We start from the raw sequence: 20,552 nt of genomic DNA on the forward strand, positions 1-20,552 counted from the left end.
CTTTAATCAAGGGGCATTCCTTCTTCGAAAAATTATATACTATGTTGAATTTGTTTAGCTTCTTAATTTATTTAATTCCTGACTCTGTCATTATTAAAAATCTTATAAATTTATCGATCAAATTAAAATCCTAAATCTGCCCACTGCTCATAGAAGTTACCTTAGTTTGGCCTGCAATATGCAAAGCGCGGTAATTGTTGCAATATACAGTCAGAGAAGTAAATGCTTGGAAAAATCATTATTGCAAAATTGTGGCAATGAGCCTTCAATTAGTTAAACCAAGATGGTTCAATTGAATGTATTAGTTCTAATACACACTACCCTCTCCAGACCTCACTTGTGAAATTACACTGGGTTTGTTATTGTTGTTTCTGCAAATTTTTAAAAGAAGAAGATTTATATCTCATAATAAGCACTCTATCAGTTTCAAATTAGATGACATATTTCGTTTATCGAGAGTCAAACTGTATAAAGTTTGACCAACATTTTAAAATATTTTTTTTATCATATTAACATGAGAAAAACTGCAACTTATAGTACTTCTCGTACAGTTTTTGAATAACTAAATTTTAATTTTAAAATATTGAGTTAAGCTAATCCAATTTAGCTTCGAAGTTTAGTTAAATTGACTCTCAATAATCGAAATGTACCATCTAAATCGAAACATAGGGAGTAACATGTTTCGTCTTACGCCTCCGCCTTCTAAATTAATACTAACCATATCTTATATCTTTGGATCAATGTAGAACACAACACCAAAAATTGTAACTCATATGTCTGAAAATGAATATTGAATTTGGAATATCGAGTAATTAAAAAAAATAAATGAAGTAAATTTATTTAGCTTGGCAGTTTGTTAAAACCCCATGAATAGAATGAAACAAAAAGTTTCTGTTTTTTTGTATCATAATAAGTGAACAACTGCACATGAAATCTGAACTTTGAATTGCATGCTAAGAAGAAAAAAATTGAGTGTCTACAGATTATTTAGCCGTTGCAGTGTCTCATTCTATGTAGGCCATCCCTAGAGTATCATTTAATTTTTTACTTTTAACAACTCGGTATTTCTAGCCGTAAAAACTTATTTGCACCGGTTGTTTATATCATTGAATAAGTACTTATCACTAAATTATATTTAAATAGTACACATTATCTCCCTTAATTTATCACTTAACTATTGTAAATTAGTATGATTTGATATAAACACTCCGTGCAAATAAATTTTTACTGTTTATGTATTGTATCAAAAAAGAAGTCTAATAACATAAAATAATAAAATGTTTAGATAAATGAGGCAGAAGCGCACTCTTAGGAAACTGTCACTGAATCTTTCAGAAAACCCAGTCCACGAGTGTCACTCCTTCAACTTTAACTTATTAAATATGGGTATTTAATCACAATTCACCAATATTGTTACTTAATTTTTACTCCCTCCGGTTCACAAGTGATCAATTTGCTTTTTATTTTGTCCAAAATAAGTGTCCATTTATATAATCAAGAAAGAATTCAATTTGTTTTTATAAAATTATCTTTATTTACATATCCCTAAAAAGTTTTCTTACTCCTCACATGAAATATTTAATTAAGGGTAGTTTAGTCATATTAGGTATTTTTGTAAAGAATCTAGTATTTTCTTAATAGGCATGCCAAAAGCAAATTGGTCATTTATTATGGATAGGAGAGAGTAATTTTTAATCTGTGCAAGTACTTATTCCTCATTCACATAGGTATTGTATATTTATGAATTCCATGTGTCAAAGCATTTTGGAAAAAGTCCGAATCTATCCCTCTACTTTTGACTACGATTTATTATCATTTTGCTATATACTCTACTAGGGTTAAGAAAAAATACAAGATATTTCACTAACGACAAGGGTAGGAATACCCGAAAATATAATGGAGGATAATTTCACATATTTCCTTTAGGTGAGAAAATTTGCACCCTTTTCTCTTTTGCCGAGGGTCATTCGGAAACAGTCTCCCTACCCTGGAAGAGTAGGGGTAAGACTGCGTACATCCTACCCTCCCCAGACCCCACTTGGTGGGATTATACTGGGTAGTTGTTGTTGTTGTTGTTTTTCCTTTATTAATAAACGCAAATTTTTATCGCAATACTTAACTAACTTTTGAAGTTCAAAAAATTATTAGAAGTCATGACACACCCTTTGGGTGCGATCAGAGGCGGAGTCAGGATTTCAAGCTTATGGGTTCGAGATTTTAATCGCCTTAAGTTACTGGGTTCTAAATTAATAATTTATACATATTCAATGAATTTTTTAAGACAAATACAGGATTCGAACCAAAACTACTGGATTCGGCCGAACTCGCTCTCGGCACTCTAGCTCCGCCCATGGGTGCGACCCTTTTGTGGACCCCATGAATGCGGGATGCTTTGTCTCTCAGCTGCCGATACACCAACTAAAATGGAGTAAAATGTTAGAGTAAATTTCAGTAAGTTGAAAAAGAATCTATCTCCAGGCTGGTATCATAAGTTAGCATGTGAACTTAAATACATATAAAACAGTAAAAATACTACTATATGCAGTATCAATTCCTTCAATTCTCCTTCCCATAGTAAACAACTCACACTCCTTATCTCCTTCTATCTCAACACTTTCAATTATAAAAGCATTCTCTCAAACAGTTCCTTCACTCTTTTTTGCTTTCACCAAAAGTTTTGATGCAGATTCTCTAAACCATTAATTAGCCTTCAAATTCCACTACTTCCCATATATTATCCTTACATTTCTAGACTCATTAACTTTCTTGAAAAATGAAAGATATATTCTGTGCATCCCAAGCTGCAACAGCAATATGTCTTAGTATGGAAGAAGCTTCTTCTTCTTCAGCTTCCTCTTCCACTATCCAACTCGGCGGCGGCAGCATTTCCAGTAGCCGCGCTATTGACCGGTACTACTGTTGGAATTAATGCATTTATTTCTTTAAAAATGATAGTACTACGTATCTTTGTAAAAATAGATGATTTTTTAAACTCTAAGTATCTCTTAGTTTTTCGAAGGGGAGCCTTGGAGCAACGGTAAAGTTGTGTCCGTGTGACCTATAGGTCGCGGGTTCGAGCCGTGGAAGCAGACACTAATGTTTGCATTAGGGTAGACTGTCTAGATCATACCCCTTAGAGTCCGGCCCTTCCCTGAATCCTGCGTGAACGCGTGATGCCTTGTGCACCGGACTGTCCTTATCTCTTAGTTTTTCGGGAAGTCTTATAAACTGTGATGCATTTTAGTAACCAATACAACATGAATATTCTGTCAAAGTATTCATTTTTAATCTTCTCTTCAGGTACAACCCCATAATCAGGGATTCGCGACGAACGGGTCCTAAATCCGTCTCTGCTCCTTGCTCAGCTCACTCACCAATTTCACCAAAACCTCAGAACAAGAACCGAAAATCATCCTCGAAACCGGCTAAAGAAACCAAGAGAAAGGGTTCAAGAAAGCCATTGATAAGTAAGGATGATGAGAAAAGGAAGAGCAGTGCTGAGGGAAATGAGAATATTAGTATTAAGACTACAACTAGTAGTAGCTGGAGGTGTACAAAACCTGGTGAATTTATAACACCACCTGGTTCTTCTAGGTATCTTTTGGGTGAGAAAAGTAATTTGTTGGATGCTTTATCAGATTTTGACCCTGTTCTCAAGTTGGTTCCTAGTAATTCTGTGGAAGCTGTGAAAACAGAAACAGATGAATCTTGTCCTACAAAACCACCACCATCTTCTGCATCTGCTAATCAGGTTTTTTCTTGCTCTTCTCCTTTCAAATCATAAAGTGTTTTCGAAGAATTAACCTAAATAACCGTCCACCTAACTGTTTAAACTAACAATAGCCGGCTGATGTATAATATATGTATAATCCATGTATATAATATGTATATAATTGTATATACTCGGTGTACGATATATAAGTATATAATACATGTATGCCGGCTAGAAAAAGTAAACAATGAATCAGTGTATGATATATAAGTATATAGTATATGTATGCCGGCTAGGAAAAGTAAATAGTGAATCTGACTGACTACTTGTGTAAAGATCCTGTTATCGAAGACAAATTTACGTGGCTATCCCTTTAGTCGCCGCAAAAAGTATTTTGGTTTGGTTGTAGAAAGTGGTCCAAAAAAGGACAAAAGAGGCAATTTTATGACAGAGTAATGAATATTTGTTGCAGGTGGTTGTTCTTAGAGTTTCACTGCACTGTAAAGGATGTGAAAGGAAGATGAGGAAACATATATCCAGAATGCAAGGTGTGTACCTCTGCACTTTGTGATAACTTTTTTCTCCTTTGTTGGGGACCATTGACATGCCCCCTTTGACATTTTCTCGAAGCGTCATTTTCTTAACTTGTATACACTGTCAATATAAATTTAGAGAAAATGACCAAATTTGCTCCTCTACTATGCAAAAAGGATCAATTTACCTTTCATTATACTATCCACACAAAAGTATCCTCGTCATTACCCAAATGGTTCAGATATACCTCTCCTCTGTTAGGATTGTTGAAGATGGACACCCAATTTCGCGTGGCACTGATATTTTGGTGAGATGGACATCAGATCTCATGACACGTCACCGCCCCCAGCCCATTTTACCCCATCCTCTCCACTTGTTCTCCACCACTAAAACCTCCTCCCTTCCACCACCACAGCCACCATGACGACATGTTAAAGAACTAATGCTTTCAATAGCGCATGTCAAACTCAGTGTTAGCGCGACATGTAGACTATAGTTCTTTTACCTGTAATTACCTTATAAGCAATCTGATCGTGCAAATATCTTTTGCACCGTGCAGGCGTGACATCTTTCAACATAGATTTTGCTGCGAAGAAGGTAACGGTTATCGGGGATGTGACACCATTAGGGGTTCTTGCAAGCATTTCAAAGGTGAAGAATGCACAGCTTATGACACCAACACTGGCTTCTTCAGTCCCTTCTTCAGCCAAAGTTAATTTGAGTAATTCTGAGTTCATGAAAGAGGTCAAGCAGCAGTTGGTACTGTCTCATGACAAAATAGATAATAATGTTCCTCCAAGTCCAACAACTATTCACCTTATGTAAATTTTTGAAAGGTTATGTGCTTTCGATAAAGGAAATTATAGCCTGGGATCTTTTTTTTTTAAATCATCTTTCTGATGGATTTTACATTGTGGTGCTGGTGAACTTTTTGATTTTCATGGAATTTTTTTTGCTGCCTACTTACTTCACCGAGATAATATTATCCATGGTCATTAAATTTTTGTGTTTGTTACCCAAAAGTAACTTTTTTTTTGTTACGTAAAAATCATTCAATTTTGTGTTCATTACATAAAAGTCACTTTTTTTTCTTTTGGTACACAAAAATCATTTTACTTTGCTCTAGTTATCACAAAAGTCACATTTTTACTTGAAAAGTCTATTATGCCATTGATATTATATAAACCTTCATATTTATGTAATACCTTCTATATTATATAACATAGGCAAAATACATAGTTTACACATCAAACTTGCACCAAAATCCCTGTTACACACCTTTTTTTCACGGGAAACTTCTTATTTACTCAACCTTTTAAAAGTGTGTCTAAAACACACCTCTTCAGTACTGGACCACTTTTTTCTCGTCAAGTATAGTCACGCACTAATAATATCGTGACACGTGTTGTTGACTTCAAAAAAACTTGAATTTACAATTATTTCCATCTTCTTCATCTTCCCAAGGCTGTACCACCATGGCTGCCCCCCTCCCCCCACCACCCAAAGTTTAATTTTAATTTTCAAATTATTAGGATAACATATTGAATCTCTGTCAACACACTACTGACTAAATAGTTTCCATAAAATTCCTTTGTATTTGTATCTTCCCTCTTTCAAATTGACCAACCGATTATATAGTTTGAGTACCAAAATTGCTTATACCAAGCAACACTAAAAACAAAAAAGAACCCAAGAACCCAAAATTCTCAATCCATCAATGGCTGAAATGAAAGAAACTCCACAGACCCAATTAGAACCCACAAAATCTCACAACACACATACGAAGAACTTCATGAATTTTTCCTTCAGCATTTGGCCACCGTGGCAGCTCAGCGCGTCATTCAAGGATTCCTATGTTGAATATGAATCTCTGATTTTTTTTATCCTCCTCTAAATCTTTGCAAAAATATTTGATGGTATGGTAGTGTAAGAGGCGATGGTGCAGTAATGGAAAAAGATGGAAAATAATAGTGGATTCTAAAAAATAAAGGAAAGGATTTAGAAAAATAAAAATATGAAAAGGCTGGACAAGTGCTGTCAAAATGAGCCTTTAGACACGAAATTTTAATGTCCACTCGCCTCTTATGTGTGAAAAACACGCGAGTGACACGTAATAAAAAAGGTGTGTTTTCGATACGCTTTTAAAAGGTTGAGTGTATAAGAAGTTTCCCGTAAAAAAAAGGTGTGTAACAGGGATTTCGGTGCAAGTTTGATAGGTAAACTATGTATTTTGCCTATAATATTTATATATCTGTAACTATATATTTTATTAATCAACGTTAAGAAAAAAAATTAAATATACGAATATATTATAAGAATAATAAATAAAATAATATTCAGTTATTTTATTTATAAATAAAATACATAGTTAAAAATACATTATATAGTATATAATATAGAAGGTATTCCATAAATATAAAGGTTTATATAATATCAAGGAAAAATACATAAGTACCCCGTGACCTAGACCCGGATTCCCAACTACACACTTTTTCTTTGCGGAAATCCTATTACCCCCTAAATTTATTTTAAATATAATTATTTGCACCCTTAATGCTGACAACCAAACTCTTGGCAAGTGGTGAGATACACGCGCCCCCACATGTATTTTTAGTACTTTTTTAATTCTTTCTTCTTTTTCTTATTCTTTTTTCTTATTTCTTATTATTATCATTTTTTTGTTATTTCATTCTCTTTCTTTTTGTTTTGGTCACCGGCAACATACAATTGTGGTCGTCGGAATTTCAGAAACACCATTTTTTCCGGCGACAGATTTTTATCCCGATCTAAGTGTATTATATATATATATATATATATATATATATATATATATATATATATATATATATATATAAGTTTCTTGAAAGTGTAATTTATGTGNATGTGTGGGAGGAAGAGCAAAAGAAATAAAAACGAATATAAGCTGAGAAAACTTTTTTCAGTTAAAATTTCAATACATCATTTTTTTCGGCGTGAGAAGGTTTTTCAATGACGAATTTTCCCCCCCAAATCTGAGTGTATTTTGCTTTGCTTATGAATAGATCCTTTTGAGAGTTTAATTTGTGTGTGAAAAGAAAAAATGAAAGAAAAACGGTTAGACAAAGTCACCGGTGAATGAATATCCGTCGGAATTAGAGAAGAAACGAAAAAAAAGTAAAAGAAAAAAGACAAAGAAAAAGGAAGAGGAAAAAAAAAGTAAGAAAAAATGGTAAAGAAAATAAAAAATAATCTGAAAATCATTTTTTCCTTCTTCTCACTCTCCTTTGGGAGAGTGAAATACACACACTCTGCCACATCAGCGTTAAGGGTGCAAATAATTCCATTTAAAATAAGTTTAGGGGGTAATAGGATTTCCGTGAAGAAAAAGTGTGTAGTTGGGAATCCAGGTATAGGTCAGGGGGGTACTTGTGCATTTTTCCTAATATCAAGGGCATAATAGACTTTTCAAGTAAAAATATGACTTTTGTGATAAACTAGAGCAAAGTAAAATGATTTTTGTGTAACAAAAGAAAGAAAAGTCAAAGTTGAATGCTTTTTACGTAACAAAAACAAGAAAAGTGATTTTTGGGTAACAAACACAAAAGTTGATGACCATGGGTAAAATTAACTGTTACTTTACCACATGTCACAGGATAAACTCGACTAAAAAAAAAAGAAAATAGTTGTACACAAACCAAGCAATTTACTCATAAGATTCGTAGGCTAAAGTGAGAATACATATCACATAACCAAAATTTTATATGCAAGAGATGCAATATAATTACATTTATTATCTTGTGCAGACACCAGTTATAAGTAGATCTTTTCAGTAAATTTAGCATTGTTCCAAAGTTTTCTTGCTGCAGATAAAGCTGAAAGATTGTATCCTCAGCTGCCCGGAAAGGAAAAGGAATCTGGCAATAATTTTCAAGGAAGCTTCCTCTTTCATATTCATTCTCTTTCGTTTTACTCTGAGCAATGGGGAAGGTGAGAGGGTGGAGCCAAGTTTACAATTTCATTTGTTACTCATTTCATTTCAGTTTATGTGATCTTATTTTTTTAATATGTTCTAAAAAGAATAACTCATTTCTAAATCTGAAAATAATTTAATTTAAACATCCCATTTTACCTGAAAATGAGAAGCTTTCATAGCCCTTAACCAACTGAGCTTACTTCCTAACATTAGCTTCCCTTTCTTTATAGTTTTCTAGTTCAACTAAGTGACTTTGTAACTTCAACCTACTTTTTTTTCTTCTTACTTACTGTAGCATAGGCCTTTGCCACTTCAAACGGGTGCTTCGCCCCTTTTTTTCTTTAAAAAAAAAAAAATTAGAAAGAGCGGGCTCTTACTTAATTAGGGGATCAAAGACAAATAAAGGGATCAGGAGGCTTTATGATTGGAGAAAGAGAAGGGGCGTGGTTGGTGCGTCACTAGGTTGGTGGGAGAACCCGTAGGAAGGGGGGACAACCCACCAAAGTCACATAAAAAATTGCCAACATGAATACATATGAAATCTTGAATTGCGTATAGAAATAAAACGAACCACTTCTATTCTCGAAAAATGTTATGGTACATTTAAAGACCACAAATTTAAAAAATCTACCTTATATTTCGTGCCCAGTCGAACAGGATGATAAATGAAACCGACGGAGTATTAGTTAGCAAGCTCCCTTCCTCTGTGTTAGTTAATCCATACATACATAGTCAAATCTCCAAACATTTCTCCAAAGGTTCTATTTTGATGAATCTCATAAACCCAACAAAAAAAAATCCACCTATTTAGGTATGTGAGTAATACGAAGACTATGTTAATGTCAACGCAGGGCCATTCTACTGTTGATTAGAAACATGTAGAATTATTACACTATAGCCTGTATATTGAAAACTTTCCAATGAAAAGGATCAATGATGCATATATTGTTGTCATACAACTTCGTCTAAACATATCACATGAGTCATGACACTTGAATCAAGAGATTTTCCAATTCATTGAAAATGGTTTAAAAGAAAATGCTGAGGTTTTGTGTTATTACTAAGATTTTCTTTCCACCTTTATATTGGGGTTAAATTAGTAGATTCAGTATAAACAGAACTTCAAGACATGAAGAGAAAAGAGCATCTTTGGACTCCAATAATTTTTCCTTTCTTTTCATAACTGAGATGGTCAATGGCGCACCGTTTGAAACCAGTCAATAATGAGTACCTCAACTCTTCTTCACTTAAATAATAAGCACCGTTTGAAATCGTGACGTGTGGCTAATCCATACATCACTTGTTACGCTCTTCCCCTTAGACCAAAGCCCAAGAGGCAAAGAGAAATGAATTTCTAGTGGGCTATTCAGTCCTATATTGTGAGAAATCTCCAAAAAGTTGCCGTACCCGTATCGGATTCTTAAAAAATACATTACTTTTGGACGATCCGACATGAACCCGACGGCATGTTTTGAGAGTCTGAGCAACATAGCTATTCACAGAAAACCCCATGTAGGAGAAGATCAACATAACATGTACTAATGAACTTCTAACTAGTATTCCAAAAACTAGATAAGCAACTATATTGGAACATGAAATGTTGTAGCCTGATGCTCAAGTTATGTTTACCAATCTTGTAATCATGCAAATCTCCTACATTATTGTACAAGGATCTAGTCCAGACCTCCAAACCTCCCACCAAATGCACCACCGGAAGAATAAAGAAAAAATGAAAAACAGAACAACTAAATAATAAAGACTACTTTCTTAGGACGAAGTCTCTTGATTTCACTCTGCAAAACAACAAAGCACATACAGGTTTAATTTGTCTGTGTGAGCTTAATCTCCATTTAGTCTGAACAAACACTACGCGTTTAGGATAATTTCAGAAATAACAGAGTTCCACATTTTTAAGAAACTGGGGTCATGTTATCTCTAATGAACTCAGATTTCCCTCTTAGTTCTTGGATTGCAAGTGTAGTATGGTATGAATAACATACCTCAAGCTAGGACCACCAGTTAGCCCGGTGCACTAAGATCCCGCTATGCGCGGGGTCCAGGAAAGGGCTGGACCACAAGGATCTATTGCACCAACAGTTAGACTTGTTTAAATGAAGCAGAGTAATCGCTAACTCTCCCACATATCTGTAGCAGCTAACTTTTCCCATGAAATCTTGTGTCTTCAGCCTCAGAAGTCACAACTCACAACATATAGGACTCGGAGCATATTGCACAAGAATGATTAATATCACAAAGTATCAATCTGTTTCACATTCTTGATAAAATTCAATATAGTTTATCATGTCATTCAAAATATCATTTGAATTTAAATAGCTTCAAGTTCCATTCACCAACAAGCATCAGCTCTGCCTCAGTTCCAAACAAGTAGGGATCGGCTATATGAATCTACACTAACGATGTTTTGAGCTCTATTCCAGTAAATTACAAAGATTTTTGTTTGATGTCTGAATTCGAACCTTATTGATAAAAGTAAATATAAAAACCTACCTTCTCAAATCAGAGATTTTAAAATAATCTAAACATCTAACAAGAAAAATATAAACAAACTACAAACACATAATGCAACTCGATTTCTACCATACCGCAATCATATAATCCTCCAACAAAAACCTTTGTTTCCATAAAGTTACCATCATAAATTCAAACCTTGCATTAGGATTCTCACACGGTACCAGTCCCCAATACTTCTCAAAATACTTCTCAGCCTCATCGTTCTTCTTCAACATTGTATATATCATGCCTTGACACAATTAAGGCCTAAAATCACTCGGCTCCTCATCGACTAACTCGTGATAAACCTTTAACGCCTCATCATATTTACCTTCAATAACCCATATTTGCGCAAGCAAGAGCTTAAAATCCCTCATTTCATCCTTTCTATTCTCCTCCTCACACATTTTAATTCCCTCCTCAACATTTTTCTCTATTTCCTTCATTTCCTCAATGGACTCATCTTCTGATCCCGCCACGACAACAAGCCCGCGATAAGCTTCGACGAGATAAGGATCCTTTGATATTACTTCTCTAAATCCTAGTTTTGCTAATTCAAGCTCCCCTTTATGAACATATAAATGAGATTTCAAGAAATGCCACTCTGTCTCATTCGGCTCGAGCTCAATTAACTTGTTTAATATGCTAAGGGCATCGACTAATTCTCTATTCTTAATGTGATTTTCTAACAAATTTCTCATGATTTCAACATCATTGGGGTTAGAGAGGAGTTCCTCTTCGAGGGAATTTTTGGTATTATCTTCTGATACTGCTTCATTTGCAGGTGTATCAACATTATTAGGGTTAGAGACAAGCTCCTCTTTAAGGGCATTTTCGGTATTCTCTTCATTTACAGTTGTTGTGTCAACGGTGGGCGGGGGAGAAAGAGGGGAAGAAATGGCTGGCTTAGGGTTGAGATAGAATCCTGTGAGGAAAAGTGCAGTGGCGGTAATGGTGGAGATTAGTGTGGGTTTAAGGAAAGAGAGTGGGGTTAATGATTTGAAGGGTTGTGATTTAGGGGTTTTAAGAATTGAGGAGGAGGATAAAGATAATGGTAATTGGGTTCTAAAGTAAAGAGAATTATTAAGGGGTTGTTTAGTTAAGACAGAGCAATCTTCTACCAGGGGTAATATTTATCCATAACCGGGTACCGAAGTGATAAGCTTCTTCGGGAAGCTTATTTCCAATAGAGTACTCAATAGATAAACATATTTACGGCGGAGTCCCATATAGATAAGCTTCTTCAGGAAGCTTATTTACAACAGAGTATTAAATTAACATCCATAATATAATATATTTATAACACCGTTCATATTCATTATTTACTTTTTCTAACCATATACATTGATTATACATAATTATACACATATAATACATAAATTATACATATATTATACTTTCATCGGCTATTTTTAATTTAAGATATTAGATGAAATGTTATTTGGATTAATTCTTCAAAATATTTTGGCAAAGGAAAAAGAGAAATTGGCATCCTATAACAACACATAACAGAAATTGACAATTTTTTAACCTTATATTAGGTTTGACAAAGATAGCCCAAACAATTGGCATTATGTAGACAAATCTTAAAATAACTACTCTTTTTTGTATTCTCTCTAAAAAAAAAATTACACGCTTATTTTGGCTTCCCTCCCCCTTTTCCTCCTTGTATTTCTCCTTCTATCTCTTCTCTTTTACTCTCATAGTTTAGCAAAAATTCTTGCAAATTATGCAAAAAAAAATTAGTGGGATGTAAAGGTAAGGTTCATCTCACATCAGAGAAAATCAGAAGCACAAAACTAAGAGAGAATATATATTTCAACTTTATTTTTCTTCTCTCTATTTTTTTGGTTGGATTGAATGAGTGGGTGTGATTGAAATTGGTTGAAAATACCTAAACGAGACTATATAAAAAAATTGGGCAAGATTAGCAAAAACTAAGAGAGAAAAAATATATTTCAACTTTGTTTTCTTCTCTCTTCCTTTTTTGGTTGGATTGAATGAGTGGGTGTGATTGAAATTGGTTGAGAATACCTAAACGAGGCTATATACAAAAATTAAGCAAGCTTATAAGTGATTTAGACTGGTTTCAGGTAAAAAAATCAGACCTAAAAATTCAACTACGACATGTGTATATCATGTTGTATATCATGTACATCAGTGTATATCACACACAAGTTTTAAGGATGTCTGTGTATATCACTTTGTATATCGTGTATACAACACAATTTTTTATGGACGCCCGTGTTTATCACATTGTATATCGCATATATAACACAAATTTTTATGGATATACACAGATACAAATAATATACATGAGATATCACTGATATACATTGAGATATACACGAGTTATAACAGGGGATACACATGTGGAGTCGTCTTGAACTTGAGTTTTCAATCTGAAATGTGTTATACAAAGAAGGAAAATAAAATTTTAATATTTTTTTTTGATTGCACACTATTATTATGTTATACAATGTCATATACAAATAATATAATTAATAATTACTGATCAAAAAAGGAAAATAAATTTTTGATATAGCATGTTCAAGCAAGTTCTAAAATATATAAAAATTAAATATAATTGTGGGAGTAAATAATATTTTGTTATACAAAGAAAATTAATTTTTGATATACACAAAGAAGAAAAATAAATTTATGATATCTATTTTGGTATACACATGTGTGATGTGCTATACACTATGATATATAAATAATATCATATTATTATTGTGATATAAATTAATATAAAAGTAGCAATAACTATATATATAGAGTTTTATATTATTGATATTGTTACACCCCAAGTTTTCATATGTAAGAGTACGTCGTAAGTCATTGATGTAAGCTCGGAAGTGAGATTATATTTGGAAGCAAATAAAGTAAGTTAATCATGTTACCTTGGAGGTTACAAATATTTAAGATCATGAATAACGAGTACCAAGAGGGTTGGAATTCTTAGAAGCTAAACCAATTGAAGAAAATAAGTTTCGTCGAAAGTCGACAAATTTGGAATGTTATAACATGTACTTTGGGGTGAGACTAGGGTTCTAAACATGATAAGAAGGTTTAGTCGTATGATATTCATTTTTTACATTTTGAAGGCAAGCAAGTTGTGGAACAAGAGTTGGCAAAGGTCATCACAAGTTACATTCATAAACTTGCTAAAATTTAGGTCAAATGTATCTGAGCATTTCTCCAAGTACACCTGGAATCATGTGGTGGTCTACCTACCAAATTGAAGATCTACTAGTCTAGTTTCTAACGCATTAAACCATTTGTCAATAAGACAATGGAGTACAGAGATATTCGTGTTTTCGCGAGACTGCGCAAGCAGCTCCCAATGGGACCCACTTAGGCGGTGGTTGACCTACTTCAATTTATAAACGATTTGGACGCCTATTTTTGCTCATTTTTCAAGTAAACGTCGTCTCCAAACTTCTCCTAAACATATACCACAAGGGTTTGAAGTGATTCCAAAGTGATTACACCATATTTCAACATCAAAACTTAGTTCTAGTGAAGAACAACACCTTTTTAAGGTTGTGGTGTCATTGAGGGTTATTGTGGGCTGTATTTGGATGAAATTCCAAGTTGTTGATGCTGTCTAAGGTGAGTATAAAAACCTACTAATTGTTCTTAAGCTTTCTTGTATGTTGGTTAAGTTGTTAGGATGATAAACTACAAGATAATACTTGGATTAGCTTAAGTCACTTCTATGGTGTTGTATTGCCATTGAGGGTTGTTGTAAGCTGAATATAACTTGGATTTCGACTTGAAGTTACTGTAGGAGGTATGTGTATTGTGTTCTTGAATGTGCTTAAGGTTATCTTGATGTTGATTAAGTTAAATGGATGGAGTAGACATGAACTATTGAATAAAGTTACTAATTGAAGATAGTTGGAGTTGTGGATTGTTTCCTTTGTTATAAATATATGGTATAAGGATGGAATCATTGATCAATGACTTCATTATCATGTATATGATACTTTTAAGTTAATGTAAGAAGTCTATAAGGGGTGATATGGGTTATACGGATTTCAATTGGAGCTTGCCGCTCGTCGTGAAGTAGTTGTGACTTATTGTTGTTATGTGGTGTCTTGTTATTGACATTTATATGTTGATGGATTTATCTGGTTGTTGTTGTTGGTATATGGTATTGGTGGAGGCCCTTGTTACAAGGGAGATGCTGCTCAAATCTACGCAAACGAGCTACTAGCTTAAGTTATAGACTGAGCCTTTGCTCAGCACTGATTTTGAATCTCCTTATACTATGATAGATTGAGTTGACATGTTTTAAGAGTTGCTTGGAAGGGACTAAGGACTCAACGGGTTTAAGGTATGTTAAGGCACTTTATTCTTTCTTTTGGCATGATCTAAAATAAAATGAACATAAACGATATGCTATTTCATAATGAATCTACTCCTAGCAACTAAGGTTGTTCATGTTGTTCTTTCAGTACAAAGTTATTCTAAGAAAGTATGTATGATCCTTGAGTCCTAGTGAAATTCATATTGATGGTATGATGTCCATAATTTTAATCGAAGGTGCAACGACCTTACGTCACTCCGCAAGGTTTAGAACGTGATTCCATGAGTCGAGCATGCATTATTTATTGTAAGCACGTGATTTTTGCCCTATATGAATTACTCCTACAGAATCCCAAGAAAATAGATTTTCTTAATTATTTGCTATTTTTAGAAATTTTTGTAGAATTTTATTTAATTGTTTGCATTATTGTGCATGTTTAAGTTTTATTTAAATTATTAAAAAATACCAAAATATCATGCATTTCATTTAGGATTTGTTTTTACATTTTTAGAATTAATCAGTAATTATTTGCTTTATAAAAATTCGAAAATCACAAAAAAGCTTCATTTTTACACTTTTTCCTTTTATTGATTTTTCTCTTTTAATTTTGAATTAAGTAGCTTTTATAATTTTTGAAATTTAACATTTTTAGATAACCTAGGATTTTAATTTTAGAATTTTTAATTAAAGAAAAGAAAAAGAAAAGATAAGAAAAAGAATTTGAAGAAAAGATTTAATTGAATATTGAGCTAGTTCTTGTACTCAAATTAAGCCCAAAATTTTTTCCTAGCCCATAATTTCTAGGCCCATTCCTCTAACCTAATCTCTAGCCCTATATAATAGTACCTAATCCCTACGTAAACCCTACCCTTAGATCCCTAACCTGAAGAAGCTAGAAACAGCGCTCCATTCTCCCCTCAAAAGAAAAATAGAGAGCGGCTTATCTGCAGGAGGTCTTCTTCTTAATCTTAATTTCTAAAAAGTGGCTTACACCCTTCCAGCGGATCCCTTCCCCAAAAACAAATGAAGCTCCCTCTTATCAACACCTTCGATTACGCAATCTCACCCATCTGTCACCTTCACACACATCCCTATTTTGAAATGAAGATGAAAAAATCACAAAAATTATGATAAACAAAAGAAGAATCGGAAGTTCTGAAGGAAGATTGAAGGAAAAAATTGATTTCAAAACTCAACTTCTTCTTTTCTGGTTTGGTACAAGCTGTGGAAGTCGATTTCAAAGCTGTTGCCTGCTGATTTCGAATCTGTTGCAGCTGAGCTTCATCCCGGAATTTTTTCTAGCCCTTGTCTGATTTTTTTTTTTTTTGAAGTTTGCTTCATTAGTTGCTACTCAAAAATTAAGTCAACAATTGTAAAAGCTATATCTGGTATTGCAGGTATGTCTTTGTTTTAGATTTTTAATGATATATTTAATTTTCTTTGGCTCATAAGACTCCTATTAGATGTGAGTTCGCTCATTTTCATCTGTTTCTTAGTTGAATATAAATCATATTTCAAACAAAAGAAATTATAGCTCTCTTAGTTGTGGATAATCTCAGTTACGAGCATAACTGATTGGTGTCGAATGGTCTATGGCCGAGTTAATAGTGTCTCTTTTTCTATATTTGTGTAGTTCATCAAATTCTGGTAAGATATTGTGGTAGTAGGTTTTCTCATTTTTCTTCTATTTTCCTTTTATATTTGTTTCTGTCCTTGCGAAGAAATAAGCTCAATGTGCTATTTTTGCATTTAGCGTGGTAAAGTATATCATGAAACTTAAATTGCTGTATGAAATGGATCCTGCTTGTAATGAGAAATTAGACTAGAGGATTCAACATTCGAGATCCCTGATGATGTTCTTATATTTGTGGCCTAGTAGTGATTGGTTTGACGTGTTGATCTTCAAGTCCTTAATTCTATCTAATATTCTTTATTTGGCTTGCATCCTTAGTAATGTCATCCGCATGCTTAAAGGGCAGTAATAACAGTTTGTTTAATAAAAAAGCAATTCCTTAAAACACATTTGAAAGGCTAAGAACACGTGACATTTGGGTGGTTGATTCTTTGCTGTGTGGAAAGACAAATAATTTTCCCTAAAATGCTTTAGGTGCGGTTTATAATAAATCATCGTGATTATGGGTACGGTTCCCGTGATATAGTCATGATAACTAATTCCAAAATTTCGGGGGTTCATTTCATGTAACCCGATTATAACAACCTCGAATAATAAAATCCTGTGAAATAATTTAAGGCGTGCCATGCCAAATAAAATCTCAAAACTGATGGCCCTCACTTAATTAATTTTAACTCTTTAGAAATCGAGGCGTGCCATTAGTTGAATTTTCCATGGCCCTCACAAACCTTGTTATTAACTTGAAAGCGCGTAGTTGCTTTAGGCGTGCTATTTTAAAATTAATTTCCTAAACTCAGGTGTGCATTTCATGTGACCCAAATCCAAATCTCAACAACGTTAAATAAAATATATCTCGGACTGCGAGTGCATTTCATGTGGTGTGGTCCAAAGACGCATTTTAGGTGACGTTGAAATCTTCGTTAAAAATAATTAAAAGCGGTTAATAAGTTAAAAAATTGTACCATAGGCTGAAACATGTATTAAAATAAGATAATAGGCCATTTATAATAGTTTAATCGACCGTGCTAGAACCACGGAATCCGGGGATGCCTAACACCTTCCCCGGGTTAACAGAATTTCTTATTCAGAATTTCTGGTTCGCAGACTTCAAAAGGAAAGTCGAATTTTCCTCGATTTGGGATTCTAAAATAAACCGGTGACTTGGGACACGGTAAAACAAACCATGCCAAGTGGCGACTCTGAAAAAATAAATAAATAATCCCATTTCGAATAATGTCACTTCAATTGGAAAAATTCCCTTATATACCTCGGGTGTGTAAAAAGGAGGTGTGACATATATATGTATTTATTTTACTCTACCGAGCTGCGTTATAGTTGGCCGGGTACGGCACCTATTGTGCAACCACTGATAAGTTGGGTTTTACCGAGCTCCACGTGGTCGGGTACGATTCTACCGAGCCTTATGGGTATGTCTTTACCGAGTCCTCTTTGAGGCCGGGTACGATATGATGATGATGCCCACAGAGGCGAATGTTTTTAAAAAGTTTATGTATATATATGTATTATGCATTTCATATCAGTAGCCCCCAGAGGCACTCAGATGTTACATGTTGTATCTCCTCTATCTCTCTTTACATTACTGTTGTTGTTTATGCTTTCCTGCCTTACATACTCGGTACTTTATTCGTACTGACATCTCTTTTGCCTGGGGACGCTGCATTTCATGCCCGCAGGTCCCGACTGATAGGTTGACAGTCCTCCTAGTAGGCTATCAGCTCAGCGAAGGTGTTGGTGTACTTCACTTGCTCCGGAGTTGCCTATTTGGTCAGTATGCTTTGGATATGTATTGATTGGTATGGCGGGGCCCTGTACCGACCTTTATAATTTTATGTACTCTTAGAGGGTTGTAGATAGATGTCAGGTGTATGGATACTTGTATGGCCTTGTTGGCCTATGTTTTGAGTATACAAATGGTCATGTCGGCCTTATAGGTCCGTATGTCACATATATAAGTTTGTATGTCATGTTGGGTCTTCATATGTTGAGTATTCCCTTATGTTTTATTCTTGTTATCTCATGATGGGTTTTCTGACTCATTTACTCATGATAGTATGATAAGAAAGATATGTTACGTTGGTACTCGGTTGAGTAAGCACCGGGTGCCCCCCGCGGCCCTTCGGTTAGGGTCGTGACAGATATACAAAGAATAATATAATTTATATACAAAGAATGAAAATAAAATTTTAATATGCATGTTGATATAGACAAAGAAGAAAAAAAGATTGTGATATAAATTTATTGGCTATTTGATGTCAATATCTATAACTAAGGATATTTTCTGCCAATTATATGTGTTTATTGTTATACCATGCCAAAACAAGCAGCAAAGGCAATTTTCGGGCTCCGCCGAAAAGCTTCAATGGATTTGGGTTTTTGGCTGCAAGCCTGTCTAGGAACTAGTATTTGGTTTGCATAATAATGGACTAGAAATAAAACTCCTTGTACTTCACAGCAACATTAATAACAACTATACTTCTTAGGTTGGTTATATGAATCTCATCCAATCTTCAATATATATTCTCTTTGCATTTGAAGTCGGTTTCATTTGGATGAGGTTTTATCCCTTTACTCCATAATTTGTCTGTTAAGGCAAAATACGATTTTTGACAATTAGATATTTTCTAACTCTCACACCTATCCTACAACATCATATGATTGCTAACCAAATTAAAAGCACTTGCACTTTGTGTGACTGTTTCCAGAGACTATGTGGTTAAGGGTTCATCAATCAATTTAAAGGCAATCCTTTTGATGCAACGAAGAACTGAAAATGAGAAGATTAAACTAGGAGCTTAGCTCGAAGAACAATGGCATCTAAATAGGGCACTTCCGAGATTTTAGCTAAGAAGAAGAATAGCGAAGAGAAGTAGAATGAGATCTTATTTTTGAATGAATGTTATTAGCTTGATTAAAATGTATTTATAAAACTAAAACAACTCACACAAACAACTCACTCAATCCCTTCACAATGACAGTTACTGACAATTATAACTAACTCTAACAATTCCTAACTAACATGCCACGTCAATCGCTAATTCTGCATCTTCTCGTTCTTGCATCAATACCCCTCGCTAAAGAACACCCTTGACTTCAAGGGTGGAATGAAGGAAATCTATGTTGCTAATCAGAATAATACTCCCAAGTGGCCTGAGAATCATCAATTCCAGTCCATTTCACAAGAACCTGACATACAACTTTGTTGCCTCATTTAACTAATCTCCTGCTCAGTATAGCTTTAGGTATATGACAATAAGGGTTAGATAAATGGAAGACCAGAGGGGGTTAATGGCATCTAGAACTTTCAAACATCGTTTAAGTTGAGAAACATGGTATGTGGGATGAATTAAGACATCTGCAGGTAGCAACAAGGTATAGGCAACTGCACCAACCTTAGCAACAATAGGATAAGGAATTGGCTGCTAGTTTGTTGAATGGTCTGGTGGCTACAAATACTTTAATATAAGGTTGTAGCTTCAGATACACCCAATCTCCTACTGCAAACTTCTGTCAGACCTATGTTTGTTAGCTAGGTCTCTCATTCTTTGCCAAGCTCTTGAGATGTGAAACTTTAGAAGCTGAATGATAGCTTCTCGAGCAGCTAAAGTTCTATCCACCATCTCATTAACAGCTTCACTTTCCAGGTAAGGAAGATGTATTGGTGGTTTTTGACCATACAAGACCTCATAAGGGGTGCACTTAATGGTTGAGTAATAAGTGGAGTTATACCACCACTCAACAAGAGGTAAGTGGGAAGACCATTCCTTAGGCTTATCTAAACAAAAACATATAAGTCTCTAAAGTTCTATTTAAGACCTCAGTCTGGCCATCTGTTTGTGAATGGTAGGCTATGGACCTTTTCAACTGAACCCCTTAT

At 34.3% G+C, this 20,552-nt stretch overlaps 2 protein-coding genes across 2 annotated transcripts; one reads left to right on the forward strand and one right to left on the reverse strand.

Moving 5' to 3' along the window:
• The first annotated feature begins 2,552 nt into the window (after positions 1 to 2,552).
• Positions 2,553 to 5,209, forward strand: LOC109240357 (protein SODIUM POTASSIUM ROOT DEFECTIVE 2-like). Its single transcript, XM_019406985.1, has 4 exons — positions 2,553 to 2,910; positions 3,301 to 3,751; positions 4,185 to 4,260; positions 4,806 to 5,209. The coding sequence occupies exons 1-4, from the start codon at positions 2,774 to 2,776 to the stop codon at positions 5,069 to 5,071; spliced, it is 930 nt and encodes a 309-aa protein (XP_019262530.1). The 5' UTR covers positions 2,553 to 2,773; the 3' UTR covers positions 5,072 to 5,209.
• Positions 5,210 to 10,969: 5,760 nt separating this feature from the next.
• LOC109240350 (protein SLOW GREEN 1, chloroplastic-like) lies at positions 10,970 to 20,295 on the reverse strand. Its single transcript, XM_019406976.1, has 2 exons — positions 20,181 to 20,295; positions 10,970 to 11,634 (listed from the first exon to the last, which is right to left on the reverse strand). Exons 1-2 carry the CDS (start codon positions 20,293 to 20,295, stop codon positions 10,970 to 10,972), a joined length of 780 nt encoding a protein of 259 aa, XP_019262521.1.
• Between the last annotated feature and the right edge of the window lie 257 nt (positions 20,296 to 20,552).

The sequence above is a fragment of the Nicotiana attenuata genome, unplaced genomic scaffold, assembly GCF_001879085.1.
Source record: "Nicotiana attenuata strain UT unplaced genomic scaffold, NIATTr2, whole genome shotgun sequence".
Lineage (NCBI taxonomy): Eukaryota > Viridiplantae > Streptophyta > Magnoliopsida > Solanales > Solanaceae > Nicotiana > Nicotiana attenuata.

What these genes read in the sequence shown, in the direction of transcription:
- LOC109240357 (XM_019406985.1), top strand. Translation starts at nt 2,774, where the DNA reads ATGAAAGATATATTCTGTGCATCCCAAGCTGCAACAGCAATATGTCTT. An exon ending in AGTAGCCGCGCTATTGACCG is followed by an intron (nt 2,911 to 3,300) that starts GTACTACTGTTG and finishes TCTTCTCTTCAG; the next exon opens with GTACAACCCCATAATCAGGG. An exon ending in ACATATATCCAGAATGCAAG is followed by an intron (nt 4,261 to 4,805) that starts GTGTGTACCTCT and finishes TGCACCGTGCAG; the next exon opens with GCGTGACATCTTTCAACATA.
- LOC109240350 (XM_019406976.1), bottom strand. Translation starts at nt 20,295, where the DNA reads ATGGTGGATAGAACTTTAGCTGCTCGAGAAGCTATCATTCAGCTTCTA. An exon ending in CAAACATAGGTCTGACAGAA is followed by an intron (nt 11,635 to 20,180) that starts GTTTGCAGTAGG and finishes TTTTCCTCACAG; the next exon opens with GATTCTATCTCAACCCTAAG.